At 40.4% G+C, this 20,274-nt stretch overlaps 1 protein-coding gene across 1 annotated transcript in view; it reads right to left on the bottom strand.

The window, feature by feature from the left end:
- Positions 1-20,274, bottom strand: part of pemt (phosphatidylethanolamine N-methyltransferase) — a 95,977-nt gene that overhangs the window by 45,810 nt on the left and 29,893 nt on the right. Inside the window, exon 3 of the mRNA XM_008295130.1 lies at positions 12,478-12,593. Coding sequence (XP_008293352.1) covers positions 12,478-12,593 — 116 coding nt within the window. The remainder of the gene's footprint in view (positions 1-12,477; positions 12,594-20,274) is intronic.

Here is a 20,274-nt window from a genome sequence, read left to right as displayed (position 1 = left end):
CCACAGTGGCCAAGCATCTTTTTATCCACAGGAGGCCAGTGAAGGTCAGCAACGGACTGCTCCTTCAGTTTCTGTGATAGCTTACAAAGGATGAGGTGCTGGTCTGCTGCGCTCAGTCAACCCAAGGCTGGCTTCACATTGTTGAATCTGTGGAGCTGTTGTATGCTGCAGATGAGCTTTCTAACACTTATATCCACATCAGAACACACCGCGCCGTAACTGAAGTTTAAAAAACCTTTTACCTCAACGCTTCAGACCGACCGGCCTCGTAAAAGCGATGGTTATATTTTTGGTTTATCCAGTGTTTCTCTTATTATCCTGCACTGTGGTGACCTTGGTCTATATGTCCTCAGACGATACATAGGTTGTCCACGCTTTTCTATGTTCACATCTAGTACTGACTCACACCAGGCAGTGACACACTTCACTCCAGTAAGTGGTAATCCCTACATGTCAGATAATTACACTGTACTAGGGCTGGTCCGAATAGCAATTTCTGATCTCCGGACATTCGGTCCCAATTAATGACGAATATCCCGCGCGGTGGTGGCGGCTGACTATTTTTGTCGGAGGGGGGGGGGTGCTTGAGTGAGCGTGACGCGACGCACAGGCCGCATTTGGCTACAAAGACCAATTTCTGTGTTTAGGTTAGCAGTGATTGCTCCGTTTCCATGGCGACGGGAATATTCGGAGATCCAGTTTGGATTGTCGGCTATTCGGGTCCAGCCCTACACTCTACTAAGCTTAAAATCAGTTTTCGTTGACAATGTTGATTAATTGTTGATGATTTTTTAACTATTCATCATCGTTTCCTCTAACGTTAAAATATAAAATAAGATACATTTCCACTCGCAGCATTGTAAGCATTTCCATTGGACCTTTCCATCGACCTTGACCTACATTACCTACTTGCACCACAGTTCACAACAACGACCATAGTGTCACTGTATCCCTAGTACAATGTGGTGACAAAAAATAGATGTAAGACATTCCTTTGACACACTTACAACACACAAAGCAAAACGTTTACAAGGATGCCAGATACGTAGGCTTTGGTTGTCCATCATGTTTTTCCACCCAGTTACATAGTTTATATTCCAGTCATCTGTTTTAAATAAAAGACATAAAGACATTGCTAGAATTGGTCATAGATGAGGACCTGCAGAAGATTCCTAATGCACTTAGCAGAGGTCAGCCCAGACAGGGTGGACGTCTTGACTGACAGCCACCTTTTGTCCACCAAATGAGGGGTTAAAATGCATCCTTCTCAGTAGCCTTGAGGTCAATTCGGAGTCCTTAATAAGTGGGTTAACCAGTTTGGAGTGCTGTTTAGAATACTGCTTTTAATCTGTCCATTCCCTCAGGGTAAAGGGGGACTTAACAGAGTCCAAGAGCCGCTACAGCAAAAGCTGGATCAGTGTGGCTGATGTTTTCTACAGCAAGTCATCCTACAGACTTCTAATAGATGAACCTTTCAAAACCTTTCTGCAGCCCTCGACTGGAACCACTTACAAAAAACACTTAAACTCAGTGTATTTATATCTTTATCTTCTTTTAAAAATATGGTGAAGCAACTATTTACCGAGTCCTGTACCTGCTTTTAGTGTATTTTATCTTCAAAGCCTTTTATTGTTCCGTTTTGTTTGTGTATTGTGTTTTTATGGATGTATTCTATTTTCTGCTCTTTGCTGCCTCTTGGCCAGGTCGTTATTGTAAAATGAGAATCTGTTCTCAATTAACCTACCTGGTTAAATAAAGGAAAAATAAAAATAATAAATAAAGATTGTTCATTTTTATGGAAAGAATTTACTAAACTCTGTCCTGTTATGTGGCTCAGAAATGCACAAAGGGAACATTGTTGCTTCTACATCAACAAACCCAGAATGTGGTTTTCTGTTAACAGATACCAATTTGTAGTAAAATCATAAAAGCTGCTACTGTAACCAGAGTGGATCATCAAACTTAAAGCTGATGCTGCTTTTTATATTTTCTACTGTCAAGGAAGTGTACAATAGAGACCAAAGACAGCAGTAAAATCAGCTACTGTATCATTACCCTCGCTGTGGTTTCTGTGGTTGCCATGGTCATGCAGAAGCTGTAGCAACAAGTTGAACCATTATTAACTCTAAATGCAGCTAAGAGCTGTGTGCATTCATGACAGCAGCTCCCACTCTCCATCTTCTTTGCCCCTCTAATCCCGTTATTATATTCCTTTTAGTACTTGCAGCATAACCACCAGAAGCAGCGACAGCCTCTAGACACTGTCTAGAAGTAAACTAAGCTCTGTGAAGCTGTATTCAGGCACAGCAGTACATCTGGAGTTGGGAATGAATTCATTGAGAAAACATTGAGATCTTTTACCTAATGAGTTAAATCTTTGGCCTGCGAGTGATGCTACTTTAGAAGTCAGGGAGTTACCAGTGTCATTATGTGAGGACTGTCAATATGTTTTCCAGAGTTCATTAGCAATAATCGTTGGGATATTTCACCCCCCCCCAAAAAAAAAGAGACTAATTTCGGTTCTTCAGAAAAAGTCAAGAGATCGCCAAAGCTAGTAGGACCAAACTGTTCAACCAACCAATCCACTGTTGCAATCTCTACAACCATGTTGCTAGTAATAATTAATATTGAGGCAGAATTAGCAGATTGCAAAATCCAAGAATGAAGTCTACTCCAACTTGTAACACGTGCCTCACCAAATGACTTCTTCAAGTCAAGGTACAGTAACAACAGGGCAAACTCTTGCAGGGCTAATACAGAAGGTACACTTGCCAAACAAAAGACATCATTTAGCAAAAGACAAAATCTTGAAAGCCCAGTAACTGGTGGTAACTGTTTCCAGAAGTCCAAAGTTACAATTCAGCTTTTGCCATGTTTGCCAAATGCAAAGGCTGCCTTCTCACATAAATATTTTAAACACATAAATGCCAATTTGCTTTCATGGAATGGCATTCATAAACGAGTAGGAGACAAAGTGGAGCTTTGCACTGTGTCTTGTAATTCACCTCATCAGTTGACGCGAATAAAACTGAACTGCAAATATGTATTCTAAATTATGGAAATAAGGACGTCCCTACTTGGTATTTGTTCGTCTGTTTCAAACCATTGATCATATTTCTAGATGTGGGATTTGATGTGTTCTTTTTATAGCTTTAACATTTTCTAAATATAAACATAGACGTAGTGCGACATTTTCCATTTACTACCTAATACTAAATCTGTAAATCCCAATCCCCCCCATGTCATTTGACTTCCCATTAATAGCAGGAGAGTTAATTAAACACAGCAAGTTAATTAAAAAATGGACTCTCTAAAGCCCAGACAGCTTTTCTTAGAGGTCTATTATTAAGCATAATGAGCAGAGAGAGCATCATGTAGCAAATAAAAATACACACACTGTATCCTCTGCATGTCTCTCAAACAGTCTGTATTTCTGTCAAGCAGAGCTGTAAAAAGATGTGGCTGTCAGTCAACCAATCAGCACGCTGCTGAATTCGTCAGCGAGCAAGCAAGTCAATTAAGCAGACAATTTACCAGCAGGACAATAAAGCTGAGGGGTAATTAGTCTGATGGTCAATCAATCAGTCTTTTGGTTAGCTGGGATGGGAGGCAGTAATAATGTTTTCCCAGAGGGATATTTTAGGTGTGCTGTGTCCCTAAGAGCAGAAATTACGCACATTGATCCGATAAGCCACAACAGTGACACCACTGACAGGTAACGGGAATAATATTGATCGCCTTCTTACAAAACAATGTCATGTTGGGAAACCTTGAGTCCTGGCATTCATGGCCCATAACACACCCACAAATATTGTTCCAGACCAAGCACACTGCCAAATGGCAAAGGCACACTGGGCAGCAGGACAATGTGCCCCACCACAAAAACTGCTCAGGACCAGCTCGAGGCAGTTTTAACACTTTCCAGATCCCAAATCGATTGAGCATCAAACCAGCCTGATCCAAAGAGGCCTGTCTAAACGTCCCATTGCCAGACACCCCAGGACACAGAGTTCCATGCCCCCTCTTTCCTAGAAAAAAAATGAATAAACTATTAAAAAAAATGTAGCCAATGTGGAAGCACAAATGTCCACTTGAGGCTGGCTCCCAGAGCAAGTCAATCCCTATAGGCCCCCACGTTAAAACGTCCAACTTCACAGCTGAAATAAACGTGTTTACGACTTGAAACAAAGACTGATGTTGGTCTCTATGGCTAATTTCCCTGCTCATGAGAACTGTATGAGAGGTGACTTTTTCTATAACTTAATTGTCATTTTTGTATTAAAGTGTACAATTATGCACCATTAAGGATGTGACTTATTTGAGTGATAGCTGGGTGCCATCATAGGATAAGACATGGCCCACAGACATTTGCATGGCCCACCTCAGCTCCACTTTTTTGCCCATTTTTTGAAATTTGGGAAGTTGAGGGGGTTAGGGAGTGCTAAGATGGTGAGGACTGGAGCCACCACACTTTAAGAAACCTTGGGGCGGCGTCACATTTGATTCATCCATCTTCATGTACAGATTCTACAGATTGGCTGAATATTTAAACCCATTTGACAGTTTGAGTCTAAATACTACAGCTTAGTTCAAACAGTGACGTACATCTGAATTCTGCCCAGCTGAACTTCTGAGAAATGAGCTCCTCCACTTAAATAATGTGGGATTTAGAGGCTTGCTTGGGAGGCACCTTAAAGAAGTAGGTTGTTATCCCCTGTACTGATCTGTCATGAGAGATTCATGCTGATCTATAAAAGTTCTCAAACTGTGAGCCACGTAACACTTTGTACAGGAAAAAAATGAACCTACTTTTAGAACCAGCTGTACTTAAAATAGCTCAAGGATAAAGGACAAATATGTAATATCCACAGCTGGCTGATGGATGAAAAGTTGCCGACAAAAGACTCTTACTGCTGTTTGTGCCACCAGCAAACCATTATCACATCATGAGAACAAACAACACCTTTTACCTTGCTGTAATGTTCTGTTGAAATTAAGTTACTGCAAGTACACATTCAACACTGTTACATGCCATTCTTGGTAGAGGTCCTTGGGTTTTATCTATTTCTTTCTCTCTTTTCCTTCGTGTGCAGCCATCTCTGGTCAGCACATTTGTTCCTTGGTGGAACATTTCGGGTCACTTCCCAGTCCAGCACCTATAGTTAGAACACCACAACATGTGCAAACTGGAGATATCCATGTGAAAAGTCACTGCACATGCTTTTTTTTTTGCTATGTGGCAGTCAAGTTGTTGTATCTGATAATATAAATCCTGGTTATATTTTATCAGGATTGTACAGTCTTCTAAAAATAAATATGCTAAGCTCCAGCACTTAATATTAATGAGCGCAATTGTTATGCAGATGATAACATGCTTTAACTGGCTTCTTGAGCAAAGTGTTAAAATGTGGGCAGCAGTATATCAATCCATAATGAACACAGCACATCCAGTCTTTTCTTTCCATCATATTAAGCAAACCAGCTGGGGCCTTAGGTTTGATTTTACTTCATTTAGCAGCTAATCAAACTGCCGCTGAGCAGCAGAGTGGCCTCAAGAGCAGAGACCTCAATCAAGTTTTTTTACTGCTCAGAATCCACCCTGCTGAGGTGGCACTGGGCAAAACACTAGAAACAACCAGTCGTACCAGATTTTAACAGTGTGACCACACAATTATCTGTCTAAATACCAACTGAAGAGACGCTTCTTCACTAGATTAACTGCCATTAATTATAGATCATTATTACACAGAATGCATTACCAGAAGAATGACAATCTATAACTGAGTTTATGTTATCTGTATGTATCACACAACTGCAAACCATTTGTAAAATAGTTGTGGTCACTATAGACACATTTGATGTGTTCTTAATAGCATAAGCAAGAAACGAAAAATGGTTTCTTTCAGGAAAATTCTGTCTAGTAATAAATGGCTTTTTGGAATTCAGAGAGCAGCTATGACTAGTAATAGTATGCGAGCTATCAGAGAAGAAAAATAATGAATGAACACTTTATGACTCATTCTAATGCTGGTTGAAGGGAGGTAAGATAAAAAGGCCTCTTAAAATGAGCAGTTTGCCAGCCCAGAGTGGTCACAGGTTTATGTATTCACCTCTTCTGTATTTTAAATCAGTAGCTTTGTTCAATTGCCGTGTTTGTTTTTGTATACATGTATGAGATATTACATTGTTTGTGCATTTGCGATACTCTTTTCCATTTATCTATAAAATCTCTACATAGTATAGTCTGTCTTTATGTCTGTTAATGTTTTCATAAAGACACAAAAGTACACTTTCTACAAGGGTGTAAAGCAGACAGGTCTGTGTAGCTGCAGCTCCTTCCTGAATAAAGCCCGTCTAGACAGCAGCAATGGAATATAAAGAAAACGTCTCAGTTTTGAAATAGATGTGCAATGGATACATATTTGAATGCACCAGTGATATATTATCCCCTGCCCTCATCCAGTCCCATTCTCCCCCTGGCCCCTGAATTACTATAAAACTTTCCAGACTTTAACTTTCCAACCAGTCCCCACATTCCCTCAAACTTTCCCACATGCCTGGTCAGTGTCTGCGTTTGAACCCTACTTCCTATGTTCAGTGCACCAACAGTAACAGTAAGAACTGTCCAGATATGGACCCAGCAGATCTGACATTTTATTATTAGGTGTTTAATGAGATTATCTCTGCCATCAATTGAATGTTTACAACTACAGAAACACTTTAAGTAGGGAACAGAAGGATGCAGCTCTGTTACCGGGTGTCTTCAAAGCCTTAGCCACTGCAGCTGCAGAGCTTGCACCACTTAGATCATACAAGCCTGTATTAATCTGAACCGATCAATCAATTAATTGTTGATAATTATTTAATTAATTACAAATATATTTGAAGACGAGAGCCATGCATGTCAGAAAATGTATTGTACATTTGCTGTGGTAACTGGCTGCGCCTCCAGAAGGACCCTGTTATTGTTAAATGAGATGGAGTTACAGGTGTGTTTGGGTCAATAAAAGAAGCGCACCTCTCTGCAGTCTAATAGCCAGTTGGTGCTTTTTAAGTATGCAACCGCAAGGGTTTGGGTGATGTAAATTTAGTCATCCACTCAAGTGTGTGTGGGTCTACACAGACTGTCTGTGGCAGTTCAAAATTTGGGACTGTGCACACTGTCCAAACTGAAAGCTGGTCTACTGCACATGTGCTGGAAAACACAGGGTGCTAAAAACAAAGGTTAGAGAATCTACAAGGAGATCTGCCGACATCCACGCCTTTATAATTCATGATTTAAAAAGTTGTAATTTGAGTGTCGGCTGGCAGATTTTTAAAGAGCTTTAATTTGTGCATGCTTCCCATTGAGCAAGCCCAAACGCAGCAGGAAGTCCTCACTTCTCCAGAAATCCTGGGCTAAATTAGCCATAACGTCCAACTGTGGTAGACATGTTCAGTGTCTGGTGTTTGTTAGGTCAAGAGCGTCGTGAGGCTTTGTGAGGCTAGCATGCAATCTTCTACTCTAAAGCCTGCACTCCAATCAGATGGCTGCCTGCTGGATTCTCCACCTGAGTCCACCAGTCTGTAACCTTACCCCAAGTCTGCATCACGTCTGCCTTCCTCCTGTGGATGAAGACAATAATGGTGTAGCTGACTATTGCCTTCCAACCACTACCCGTCGCAGTTCCTGCCTGTTATGTTTCATAACCTGCACCTGTTTGGATGCCTACTTGCTTGTCAGCCTATTGCATTATTCATCATTATATCATTCAATTGTTCCTATCTGCCTGGTCATGTCTGCACTGGGCTCTGCCATTTGTGCTACCAAAAGTGACATATTTCACATATTATTCGGGCCATGACCCTATCACTTCTGACACACTGCCGTGCACAACGTAATGTGAGGAGTGATTAAAGGAGCACAGATTAAGAGCCTGAGGATTCATGGTTGGGTGGAAGTGAACTTTTGAAATGCTATGTGAACAGCAGCAGAAGCAGTACCAGCAAGTGTCAGGATGGCTGTCAGGTGACAATGAGGCAGCAGCATTGACAGCAAGAATGGACTGATGTTACCTTAACTTCACCCCTTTCGCCTAAAAGGTGAATTAAGGGCAACCCAATGGTAGAATGGTTAGGATGCATACCACGTGAGAGAGAGAATATCCTGGTTTGACTCCCAGCTGGCCAGACATTTACTGCATATCATTTCTCTGCTCCCTGTCACCATATTTCCTGTCTTTTTGTGCTGTGATGGAGTGGCAAAAATGTCTGAAAAACACACACAAAAAGTTCAGTGCATGCAATGCCTTGGAGATAATTGGTCTGCATGTAGCGCTTCATACCTTAGTGGGACTCAAAGCTCTTTACAGTGTGTTTCTCTTTCATCCATTCACACACACATTCCTACAGCAATGGCGACAGAGCTGCCGTGCAAGGTGCCTGCCTGACATAGGGAGCAACTTTGGGTTCAGTTTCTTGCCCAAGGACACTTCGACTGTGGAGGGGCGAGGGATCAAAGCCCCAACCTTGCGATTGGAGGATAACCAGTCCACAGCCGCCCAGGTAGCAAGGTTGCGCAGTGGGTGGGTGGTTCAGTCTTAGTATTTTAATTTGTACGGCGCCTGTGGTTCAAGATGTTCTATTTCTGTGTTCATATTTGCTCAACATGGCCACTCATATTTCTTTTTTCAGTGGAGCCAATTCCAGTAGTAACAATGCCATTCAGTTTTCCCATAGAACACTGAATGGCATGGACTGGCATGAAACTCTCAGCTCCAACACCTGTCATATAAACTCCTATATCATTATATACCCTGTCTGATCCATACATGTGCTGAGATGTGCCAGGGCAGCGGTGGCTTGATGGTTGAGGCTCTAGATCACAAGGTTGGGGGTTCAAGCCCCAGTGCTCCCAAACTGTCAGTGTTGGGTCATTGAGCAACTGTCCTTCAGGAGCAGCTTATCATGGTTTCCTAACAAGCTGAGATATACGCAAAAAGGAACTCCACGATACTATAATGCACTTGTGACAAACAGGGCTTCTTCTTCAAGGTTGGCATCTCCATGTGGACGTCTGCACTACATATTGCACACATCCCTCTGGCCCTATCTGACCCTCACGTCCTCGTGGATAATAAACTATACCCCTGACACAAACAGCAGTTAAAAGCTACAGATTAACATGCTAAGAAACATGAATTCAGCTTATTTCTATCAGTTTTATGTTCAGCTTTTCATAGAACGAACCGATAAAAAATGGTGGCCATAATATAAATCCGAAGAAACATTACATTATCAAGGAGAGTTCCACAGTTCTTCCATAGTGTGCAATAATATTAAGAATATTGCTTCTGAAATTTGCAACCCCTCCCACCCCTTACATATAATTTGGAGAGATAATTCTCTCGTGCGTACATAGTACAGCTCAGCACTAAACTCTTCAAACAGCTGCCTTCTGTTTCCATCACAGATCACTTTGTAGTCTTGTAATTATAATGCCTGGTTTGGTTTGCAAAAGTTTACGGGGCACACATGCTGTTATCACACATTACAATGATGCAGCTAAAATAGAAAGCGCGGTGAATCGCCTGGGACAATGTGAGTCCAGTCAGCTGGGAAAGACTGCAGTCCCACCCTCAGCCGTCTGGAGGATGAAGTGAGTAGAGATAATGGATGGATGGACACCGTGAATCCACTCAGGGACCTCCTGATGGATGATTCCAATTGGTGTTTAGGGGGCAGCCCAACACTTCCAGGAATTAAATCAACAGAGTCCTTTAAATCCCTAGCTTGTCTTTCAAAGTCCACACTCCTGGTGCAGGTTGTCAGTATATATATTTGTAGTCTCCAAATCCATGTCAAGATTACATTTGACAAAGCTCCTTCAAAACCACAGACGACGTTACACATCAGGTAGTGCAGCAGTTGATTACTAAACTCAAGTGTAAATTCGGAGCAGTTAAATAATTCAATGTTATAACCATTATTCATCTCATTCAAAATTTCGTTTTATAACTGAGTGAATGAATGTTTTTGTCCTATATTTGGACTATATTTGGTGCTTTATGTTGCACTGATAAAAAAATTCCCTTCATCCGCCAAGACGATTTATTGCTTCAAAGTGGCTTGTTTCAAAAGTGTTGTTGCCTGGCAACAGACATCACACACATCCTTTGAGAAAGAAAAAGAAAAAAAAAAAAATCTTCTTGCACTGGCATACTGTATATGTGTGGTCTTCCTCAGGGTGCTTTGTCACCAATTTTGATCCATGGTGGGAGGTGTGGGAGTGTGTACTTCCAAAAGGCACTGGTTTGATGGCAGGCGTGGGGCGACACTGGCACATACAGAAGCGTGGGCACCGATAAGGATGTGAGGAAGGAAGAAAAGAGCAGCGGAGACAGAGCACAAAAGAAGACACAGAGGTGGAAGGAAGAAAAAATATGATAAGAGAAAAAAAAAATTAAATCTTCATGCTACAGAAACTGACAATAATGACCCAAGGCATGGAGGCAGCATTTCAGCATTAACAAGTAGAAACAAATGAGCATAATTAAGTTGTATAAGACAGACCTTTAGACCGAACAGGGAAGCTGCTGAATTTTTTTAAGCAGCATTCAGGTGGGAAGCAAAATTCTTTTGAGCAAATGAGGGCAGAATTTTCACACTTTCTGCACATAGAAACCAGCTGCAGGAGGAGGAATCAGAAAAGCAAATTATGAATGAGACGAAGAGGAATGAATGACATGAGGTATGGTGAAGAAACAAGCTTGGTGGGAAATCTGTTCTAGTTTTGTAGGACACTGAGGGACAAGTTTCTAGACAAAGGTGAGGCATTACTTGTTAAATCACAGCGGGAATTTGATGGTTGGGTCGTTAGGGGGCATACCAAATCAGCAGTGAGCCTGAAGAACCTTTGCTGCATATCATTTCCCTGCTCTTGTTCCTCTAAACTTCTGTATCTCTGCACTGTCACTGTCTAACAACCGCTTAAGACCCGAGTATTTGTTTGATATGCATTTTCTGAATAGAAGAATAAGAGAATTAATAAAAAGAAAAAGAAATAAAAAATATATAGAAAATAAAAAATATATTTTAAAAAATTCTATAAATATATTTTTTTAAATAAATAAAAAATGTACAAAATAAAACTAAAAATTAAATAACAATAGCAAAATAATAATAATCAAATAATTTTTAAAAATAAAAAAATAAGAGGATAAAGGTGAAAACGCCAAAAAAGAGAAAAAATACTAACAGTAATTACACGCAGTTTAGCGTAGAAAATCACTGAACAGCAAAAGTTATTCATTAGAGGAGAAAATAGTTGCGTAATTGCATGCTGTGTTTTTTTCCATTAATAGTGTATGTTGTATCAACTCATACAATCCCACCTTCTGAACGTGTACAAGGGTTTTAAAAGATTTACAGCAAAGACACCACAATTCTAGTGAAGAACTATTCAAACATAATGACCGCATCCTTAACAAAGAGAAACATGCTTTACTATCAGTCACCGTACTTCACTGAGCAACCACTCTGCTGTGTTGCATTTAAGTGTGTTGTTGTTATGCATTGGTACTTGTGCAAACACACTGGGGTAATTTAATGCATAGTCACACACACTTATTCCCCTTGCATGGGCATGTTGTGTTAGAACATTAACTCAGATTGTAAAGGTGGTGGGGGACAGGTGGGCTCCCAAACAAAACCAGGTGATTCCTGCATTCAAGCGTACCAGGACAAGAATTAGATATGGACACACGTGAGAATTAAGCATCTCCTGAGTTACCAGGAGGCCCACTTCTCCTCTATAATACAGTTTAACCCTTTCTCTGACATGTCTTGTACCCCTCTATCTACTCAAGATAGAAACAAATACCCTCAGGTTGTTTGCTGTTCTGCTAAAACAGCAAACTACACAACCACAACATGTTAAAGCAACAGAAGATTACTGGGGTTAGTCACTGAAATGGATTCAAATCGTAATCCCTGACAGTACTTATTACTGAAAAAAGCAATCACATAATTATAGGATGTTCATAAGCTAAGCATAAGTGCTCACTGTTTAGGTACTACAAGCTCTTGTTCTATTACTGTAAGACTAAAGATATGTTTAGACCGAACACAAAGATGATTCTGGTGCTGCGGCACTGCATACTAAGGAAATGAAAAGGAAAAGTTGTTTTTGGTAGAGTGAGTTAACGTTGTTCCTTAAAGAGTTAAAGTCTTAATTCTGGTAAATTAACAGAAACACAACAGATCCACGATTATACAGTCCTACCAACTGAAAGAATTTAGGCTGAACAATAAAAAAACAACAATGAAGAACTGCATTCTGTTGTCTTCACCTCATTTTTTGCCATATTGGAAGTAATGATCCAAAAGTGTCATATTCTTATTCCTCTGCTGAATTAATCAAACTTAATCTGGATTAAAGAATTTTTTTTTAAAAACGACTAAAACATAGGAGCATATAGGAGGAAACGTTTGCTTTACCTGTGGCTGCGGTACACATTTAGCAGAACGATGACGAAGCCCAGAGCGTAACAGGCCAGGTATGGACTGCCGAAGAGCCTGGAGAGGCCCCGCGTGCGATGCTCCCATCTCGCCACCTGATAAATGACACCAAGAGCAGAGGTCATGACATGATGGCCGTGCCTTCATAAAGTTCTTTAAACATCATAATATGGACTGTAGCCTAAAGTCAGATTTGAACAGTTGCTTAAAAGATAAACCTGCATTCATTGAGTTGTGTGGCAGTAGTGTATTAAACTGTAAAAACAACACGTTATCGTCTTAATAAATATAGAAAGTATATCTGATAGTGGCCTATTTACAAACCCAGCAGATATGGAGTAACATCAGAACTTACTGGTGCTACTTAATCTTATGGATGTGAGTCCAATTCTACCTTTAGCTCTGGTTTGGTCTCCACCAACTCCTGAAGGAAACATGAGCTCCTTCAACAGTTAAATGGTTCGTATGCTCATCAACTGATTGTTAACATCATAAATCTTTGACTAAAAACAAAGAAACCGATGAGAGCAGTGATAATAGTAATGTTGCACACCATAATACCAAAAGAGTGGGCTGAAAGATGACGTTCTTCAATTATTACCTTGATGTTTCTTTATGTTCACTCTTTTCAAAAAGGTACAAAGACCTAGTTGGCCATTTTTTTCCCTGCAGAAATTACTGCTTACTTTCATTCACTTTCAAAGAAAATGCTACTTTGATGCTTTGATTAAAAGCGCTCTACTCATTAATTCACACCTTGGCCTCTGGATGGTCGTAGATTTTTCATTTGTGTGGATGTTATTTTCTCATAATGGCAGAGGAATGTGTGACTCAGGCATTCATTTCCGTTTCTTTTTCACCATTTGAGCGTAACAGAAACAATGTATTCTAACATTTCATGGCATCTTGAAAGCTATCACAGCACTCTTGCCTCCTGCCACTGAAGCCTTTTATCTCCTCCAGCAAGCCACACTTTAGCTTTTAGAGAAGAAAAAGTAATATTTCATGTAGTGGCTGGTGTGTTCATGCCTCAGTTAAAACATTGGTTTATTATCAATGTTGGAACCATTATTGAGAGATCGAGTGGAACAGAAACAACAAAAAAAGATGCTTGATTATAAGTTTGGCAATATATCGGACTAATGTATGAGACAAGATGATTACTGATCATTTTTAATGGCCCGGTCAATCAAATTTGAGTTAGAATTTAACCAGCTCATTGATCAAGGTAACACAGGTAATAGTTTAGGTGTTACCACGAGAATGTACACAAAAAAGTGAATTTGCACCAATATAAAAATAAGGATTTCGCTGATACACAATACCTGCATGAAGGCAAAACCTCCACACCGCTCTGACGTTACAGTTCAGAGTGGCTCCGGGTTTCTCTGAACAGTGTCGATTATGACTTTTCATTGTTATTGCATCTACAGTACTTAAGTGCAACTATTAAACTTTCTATTGAGCATTTTTTTATTTCATTGCTGTTGATGATGTATCGATTGCCGGAACATATCACTAACGCGTTATCACTCAGGCCCTTTTATTATGTTTTGGCAAATATACTTCATAAAAAGTCCTGTTGCTTTCCCTCCTAGTCATAGTGTTGAGACAACGGTGTTTTTAAATCACTTTTAAAACTGAACAAAAACTCTGATTCTGATCATTCTGAGCCAAGATGTTTATATTTGCCGATGATTTCTAAAAACATTTAAGGTTACGGTTTGTGCACTTTCATCCTCAATTATTAACGATTTAAGATTCTGGAGTTTTATTTGTCACATGCTTCATACAGTAAGGGCAGTGAAATGCCATAAGAACAAGACATCCATCCATTATCTATCCTCCGGTTAATCCTCATTAGGGTCACAGGGGGGGCTGGAGTCTATCCCAGCTGACTCAGGGTGAAGGCAGGGGACACCCTGGACAGGTCACCAGTCTATCACAGGGCTACACTTAGAGACAGACAACCAAGCACACTCACATTCACACCTGCAGACAATTTAGAATCACCAATTAACCTCAACATGTTTTTGGACTGTGTGGGATGAGAACCCAGAGAGAACCCACGCTGCATGGAGAGAACATGCAAACTCCACGCAGAAAGATCCCGAGTGTTCTCAACGGGACACAAACCGCGACCTTCTAGCTGCGAGGCAACGATGCTAACCACTGATCCATCCTGCAGCCCCAAGAACAAGACATGATTAAAAAAATATATATATATTAAAATTTAAAAAACGCTCCTTAAAAATAGAAACGTTTTAAAAAATAATGATGAATAAAGAGATTGTAAACTTTAGTGTACATTATGTAAGAGTTGCAGTCATGTGTGCATGCATGCGTGTGTGTGTGTGTGTGTGTGTGTGTGTGCTGCAGCTGAGAGATGAGGTGCTATGATTTGTATTGAGATGTGAGGTCAGAGTTCACATTCCTGACAATATGAGGGAAGAAGCTCTTCCTGACTCTGTGTTTGCTCTGATGTAGTGGAGGCGCCACTCAGACAATCCGCTACTAATAATCCAGACTCCACATTAGTGACACATGCTGTTCTGCCTCGAGGAAATTATCTGTTCATATTGGGTGTCTTTGTTGCTGTTTTTGTGTTGTTGTTTTTTTTTTTAACACCCCAAGGCAGTTGTATTCCCCGGCTGGCACTCTTTCCATGTTGCACCCTGCAAATCCCTCGACGACTGACAGCCCAAGATCTTATCTAAGTGGTCACAGGTGCATTTTCCAAAACGCACCTCCCACCTAAAATAGAAACTATTAAACGTCTACTGGTTATGTAACATGAAAAAGCATTTGACCCGTCTGTCGACGTGGTAAACCTGCGTGTGGCGCTCCTGACTGCAAGACTTGTTTATGAAACAACTGACAAACTTCAGACTTGCTGACTGACGGTGGGCTGAGGAAGTGCGTAGATGACTGTAAAACAGCACACAAATGTTGCCATGACAACACCTGTTTCTACGTTCACTCGAGGGAAAAGGAAAAAAACAAACAGAAGGAACATGAAGAAAAGTGAGAAGAAACAAACTTTACATAGCAGGAAAAAAAGAAACCCAATGCTCTAGCAAGTGCAGAAGTACGACTTTCTCAAGTGGCGTTTTTACTGTGTTGATGCTGAAGAGATAAACTCAAAAAGCTCAGTTTAGAACAACTAACTAAAGCATTGTCTTCAACTTCTTCTGCACAGCTGCCAGTAGCCTCTTTTGCAATGTTTCTTTCTCCCTTTCATCCTCCTTCGTACTAAGAAAATGCTGCTGTTGTGCAATTAAGGCCCACCCGTTGAAACCCTTCTTTGACTCAGGCTTCCAGTTACATCCACGCGTTAATTACATCACAATATTCTCCTGAGGACATTTGGACCCAACAAACTAGAAAAAGGCAAAACAATAGCAGTGTAGGAAATAATTCATAATTAGCTTTTCAGGTAACAGGTTAATGAAAGCAGTGATGATGTAATACATTTGAATGGTTTAAATGGGAGAATGTAATATAACAGGTGCACACCTCAACTTCACTTTTTGGTAATTCATATACTGCTTCTTATAGAGGCACTGATTAAACGCCAGCCTGAACAGCTCAGGTAGAAGTGTAGAGGTACCTAACTGGAGGTAATATGAAGGAGAATGCAGACAAATTTGGATTTCAACTTCGGTTCTGTAGTTCTGATTAGAATTAGTTTAAAAAAAAAAGACAAATGTAGCCAAAATTAGATGATTTATCATAGCGTGAAAGTGTAAAAATTGAACTTTCAGATGGTTCTTGAACTAATCATGTGTGACATACAGTTCTGTTGGGGAAATTCTAAGGTTAAAATCATGTTATTGCATCAAAATCACTACATTTATAGTCTCATTTATAGAAATTTGGCAAATCCTGTATAAAAAACACAGCCAAAAAATAAATCTGCGCAACTGTGAAGCCATGTCTGACTAAACTGTGAGCAACAGCCACATGACAGACATTCAGAGACTATTCGGCTGAACCACACAATGTGCTTACACAAAGCAGATAGGAGACTAGAAAATAAAATGTTAGTACCAACAGTTAAATATCTATAGTATGCAGAGCCATTGGTAACACCTGTGGGAAAATATTGTGGATTTCAAGTTTTTCCAATTTTTACAAAAAGAAACTCAACTTTCGCTTTCCTACTATTTTATGATGTATGGCACTTTGACTGGAACAGAAATTGCTTCTTGAGTTCCCACTACATCTACTCAGGGTTGTGTAGCTTCTATAGGGGCGCAGGACTTCATATTGCAGTGAAGAATGAGCCCACATTGAGTACAAATGTGACAGAAGCAAAAGAAAAAACTGTGGTTGTACCTAAGTCGGAGATAATCACCCTCCCACAAAAGTAAATTTCACATTGTTAGCGTGAGCCCGGGTACGTCTCTCCTCGACATCAATTGTCATACATGAATCACTGCCTTCACTATCTCCAGAGCTGCTGAGAACCACATGCGAAAGTAATAGCAGCCTGGAACCACAAGGACTGAGTCATGTCAAAAAGAAGAGGAGATACATGGATTCACATCTATGATATGTAACCGTTCAAGTACCCTCAACAAAGCCGGCGCCTCCGCTCAAAGTGAAAAAGAGAAAAGAACAACAAAGATAAGAGACGGCAGAGAAATTGCTTTCAATTTAAAGGACATATTGCAGCCGATGACAATGACACCGATACTTTGCTGAGCTCCGGAGTGACTCTGTGTGAAGTTGAACTTGGACACTGAGCATTGCGAAACCGCGCAATACGGTCACGCAACATATAGCAAATGTTAAAAATGTTACAACAGGCAGAGTGATTACAGCACAGCCAGCCAATCAGAACACAACGTACAGATGATTCATGTTACAATATAGGGATGATTTTGCACTGAAAGGACCATTAAGAAGTGCATGTGATGGATTCGCCTTTTGGATGTATAACAGAAGGAACACTGAATACATATATGCAGTGAATACATCATGGGGGGTTGGACACAGTAGGGGGTCAATGATGAGAAAAATTTCATTGTGAGTGTTTCACTTGCATTTGGGACTAAATATAGATACGTGTGATTTTTGGCGCATGTGTGTAAATGAGGTCAACCAAACATGTATTTCTTTCTTACATAAGCAATAGCGTATTTACAATGACAATGACAATGTCACTCTTTCACCCTATAGACTGCATAAAAGATGGACGTAGCTACCATGACGTCACCCGTTGGTTTCTGCACTGAGAAAATGAAGCCAGGGTTTTGCTACTTCCTGGTTGACATCTTGGATTTTTGGAGCCAGTGACGCAAAAATTGTCGGAGGGGGGCGGAGCCATAGGAGCAGCGATTGGTCAGACGGATTGAGAGGCAGGCCCTCTCTGCCCGCCCACATTTACCGCCTTCTGCTCGCTTCGTCTGCATTGTTGCTGCCGACTGTCAATCAAGCCAGCCACGCCCCTTGCCCCGCAAAATTTTGATGATTTTTGATGATCTCTGGATTTGACTATGAAAACTAATAAGAAAAAAATCCTGAGCTGTAGGAATGCAGTATTTCGTGATCTGTCATCATTTCTTTTCCAATTCATTTCTATGGGAGCCAGGGCTTTTTGGAGCCAGCAGCTAGCGGACGTCGTGATATTGCAGGTTTTTGACACTTCCGTGTTGGCTTCATTTTTCACGGCCGGTTATTGTGTCCATCTTTTATATAGTCTATGTTTCACCCGTACAGTTTAGTTAGAGTTTGAGGTTGAACTAAGTAGTTTATGAGGTTGAAATTAGAAAAAGCAGCAACAAAATCAGCAGAAGCAAACTACAGACTCGTGTGCAGCAGCCAACATTAATAACAAAGTAAGCCAATGATGGAAGTCCATGTAAAGCTTCCTCTAGATATTTACTAAAGAAATATTGTTAGACCATTTCTTTAATGTTTTCCAATCTTTTAATGTCACTTCTCAAACTGAACCCAGACACTCAGCAGGATTTTACCATATAAAAGATGGATGCAGCCTCGAGGTCTGAAAAGCGAAACCAATGCGGAAATCACAGATCCCTGCATTCTTTCTAGCAGCCAGCAGGGGGCGACTCCTTTGGTTGCAAAAAGACGTTGGATTGTATAGTAGTCTATGAGAACATGATGAGCTCATCCTTGATGTATTACCCCAGTAAACATTTTCCTATCGAGTCCTCTCTGCTCTGCCTGCAGTTCAGCCGAAAGGTCAGTGAGTTTTTGCCAGTTTTTTCAGTCCTCCTGAGGAGTATCTTTTCAAGGATCTGGTGCAAATCTTTGGATGAGACATGTAGAATAAAGTGATTTAGATGAAATACCATAATTTAAAGTTTTTTTTTTTAATATGAAACCATGCATCACATAAAAGTATGGAGCACCTGAAAGTTAAACATCTAATTTTGTTTTTACGGTTTCTTGATAAATCGTATCATGTTGGGGATTCGTGACAGAAAACATGTTTCCGGGTTCAGACAGTTTAACCCAGGTATGAATAAATATGCAACTACAGTCTGAATCAAAATGAATTAAAACAATATGTATACATATGAATAAATGAAATAATTTTGTTTGTGAATGTCCGTCCACTTTTTAACGACAATATTTCATAAAACTTTAGCGAGCCCAAAAACGTTTTTTTACATACGAAGAAAAAACTGTAATTGTCAAACTAAGATGGCAGCAGCCTGTTACAGCTTCTCAACTATTACTGAAGATTCTAGTTGCTTTAATCAATACACTCTAAAAAATAGACACAAATAAAGAGACGACTGCAATCTGAAAAAATCCAACAACCCTTTTCATCCGTGCTCATCACCTATAAGAGGTTTATTAATACACATATACACAAACTACACAAGTAAACTAAAACCCAAGAACACATCTCATTATTTTGCGGGACACACGCCAAGTGCTGCCCGTCATCCACATTAGCAGGCCGTCGATGACAGCACACTCTATTCTGAGCGATGGGACTACACCCTCACACACGATCGTTCAGCATAATATAAAACCAGCCACTGTGGAACAGACTAAAATTACTCAGGTGCTCTGCAGACGGACTGCTGATGTTGTTATCAAATCATCAATCAAGCAATGGAAATAACACAAGGCACGGACGGCGACGAGTACAGGGAGTGGCGCCAGATTGGCAGATCTTGCAGCTCTTCAAGTCAAATTCAATCAAGGCTTAGATAACAGGCTCCTCGTGTGTCCCTATCAGCCCACTTAAATTATACATGCAGACACTTCAGTGGGCTTGAAGTCAGAATAATAAAGAAGGCGTCCGAGGGGAGGCGACACCTGACATCTGATGTTCCTTGACGGGAGTGCGTCTGAGCGGCAGAAATGGGGAAAATAAAGCTTGAAGTAGCTCCAGCACATTCTCACCTCATCACAACCGCCAAAAATACACACTGAGAAAGCAGAATCCAAGGTACAACTTATGTAATGCGAGAGTGTGAAAAGGGTACTTCTGGAGTTGCTTGAGTGGTGGTAATTTTCGAACCCTCCAGGGAGAACGTCTGCATCTTGGATTGTGATTTTTTATCAGACTGGTCAGGAAGCAGACGGTTTACCTAGCATTCATGTTCAGCTGTGTTTAATGGAGGACAACCAGCTCACAGGCACAGTCAAGTGTATTAATGCGTGGATGCGTGCTGTTCCGGATTAATGAGGAGAAAAAGAACAAGAACATAGACGGATCACATGCACACATGCACAATTAAAAACAACCCAAAAAAAAAAAAAAAACACTGTTGAATATTTATATCTCGA

This window comes from Stegastes partitus, unplaced genomic scaffold (assembly GCF_000690725.1).
Source record: "Stegastes partitus isolate 25-593 unplaced genomic scaffold, Stegastes_partitus-1.0.2 Scaffold1022, whole genome shotgun sequence".
In the NCBI taxonomy this organism is placed as follows: domain Eukaryota; kingdom Metazoa; phylum Chordata; class Actinopteri; family Pomacentridae; genus Stegastes; species Stegastes partitus.
The sequence above is the reverse complement of the archived record's forward strand: the minus strand, read 5'-3'. Positions and strand labels throughout refer to the sequence as shown.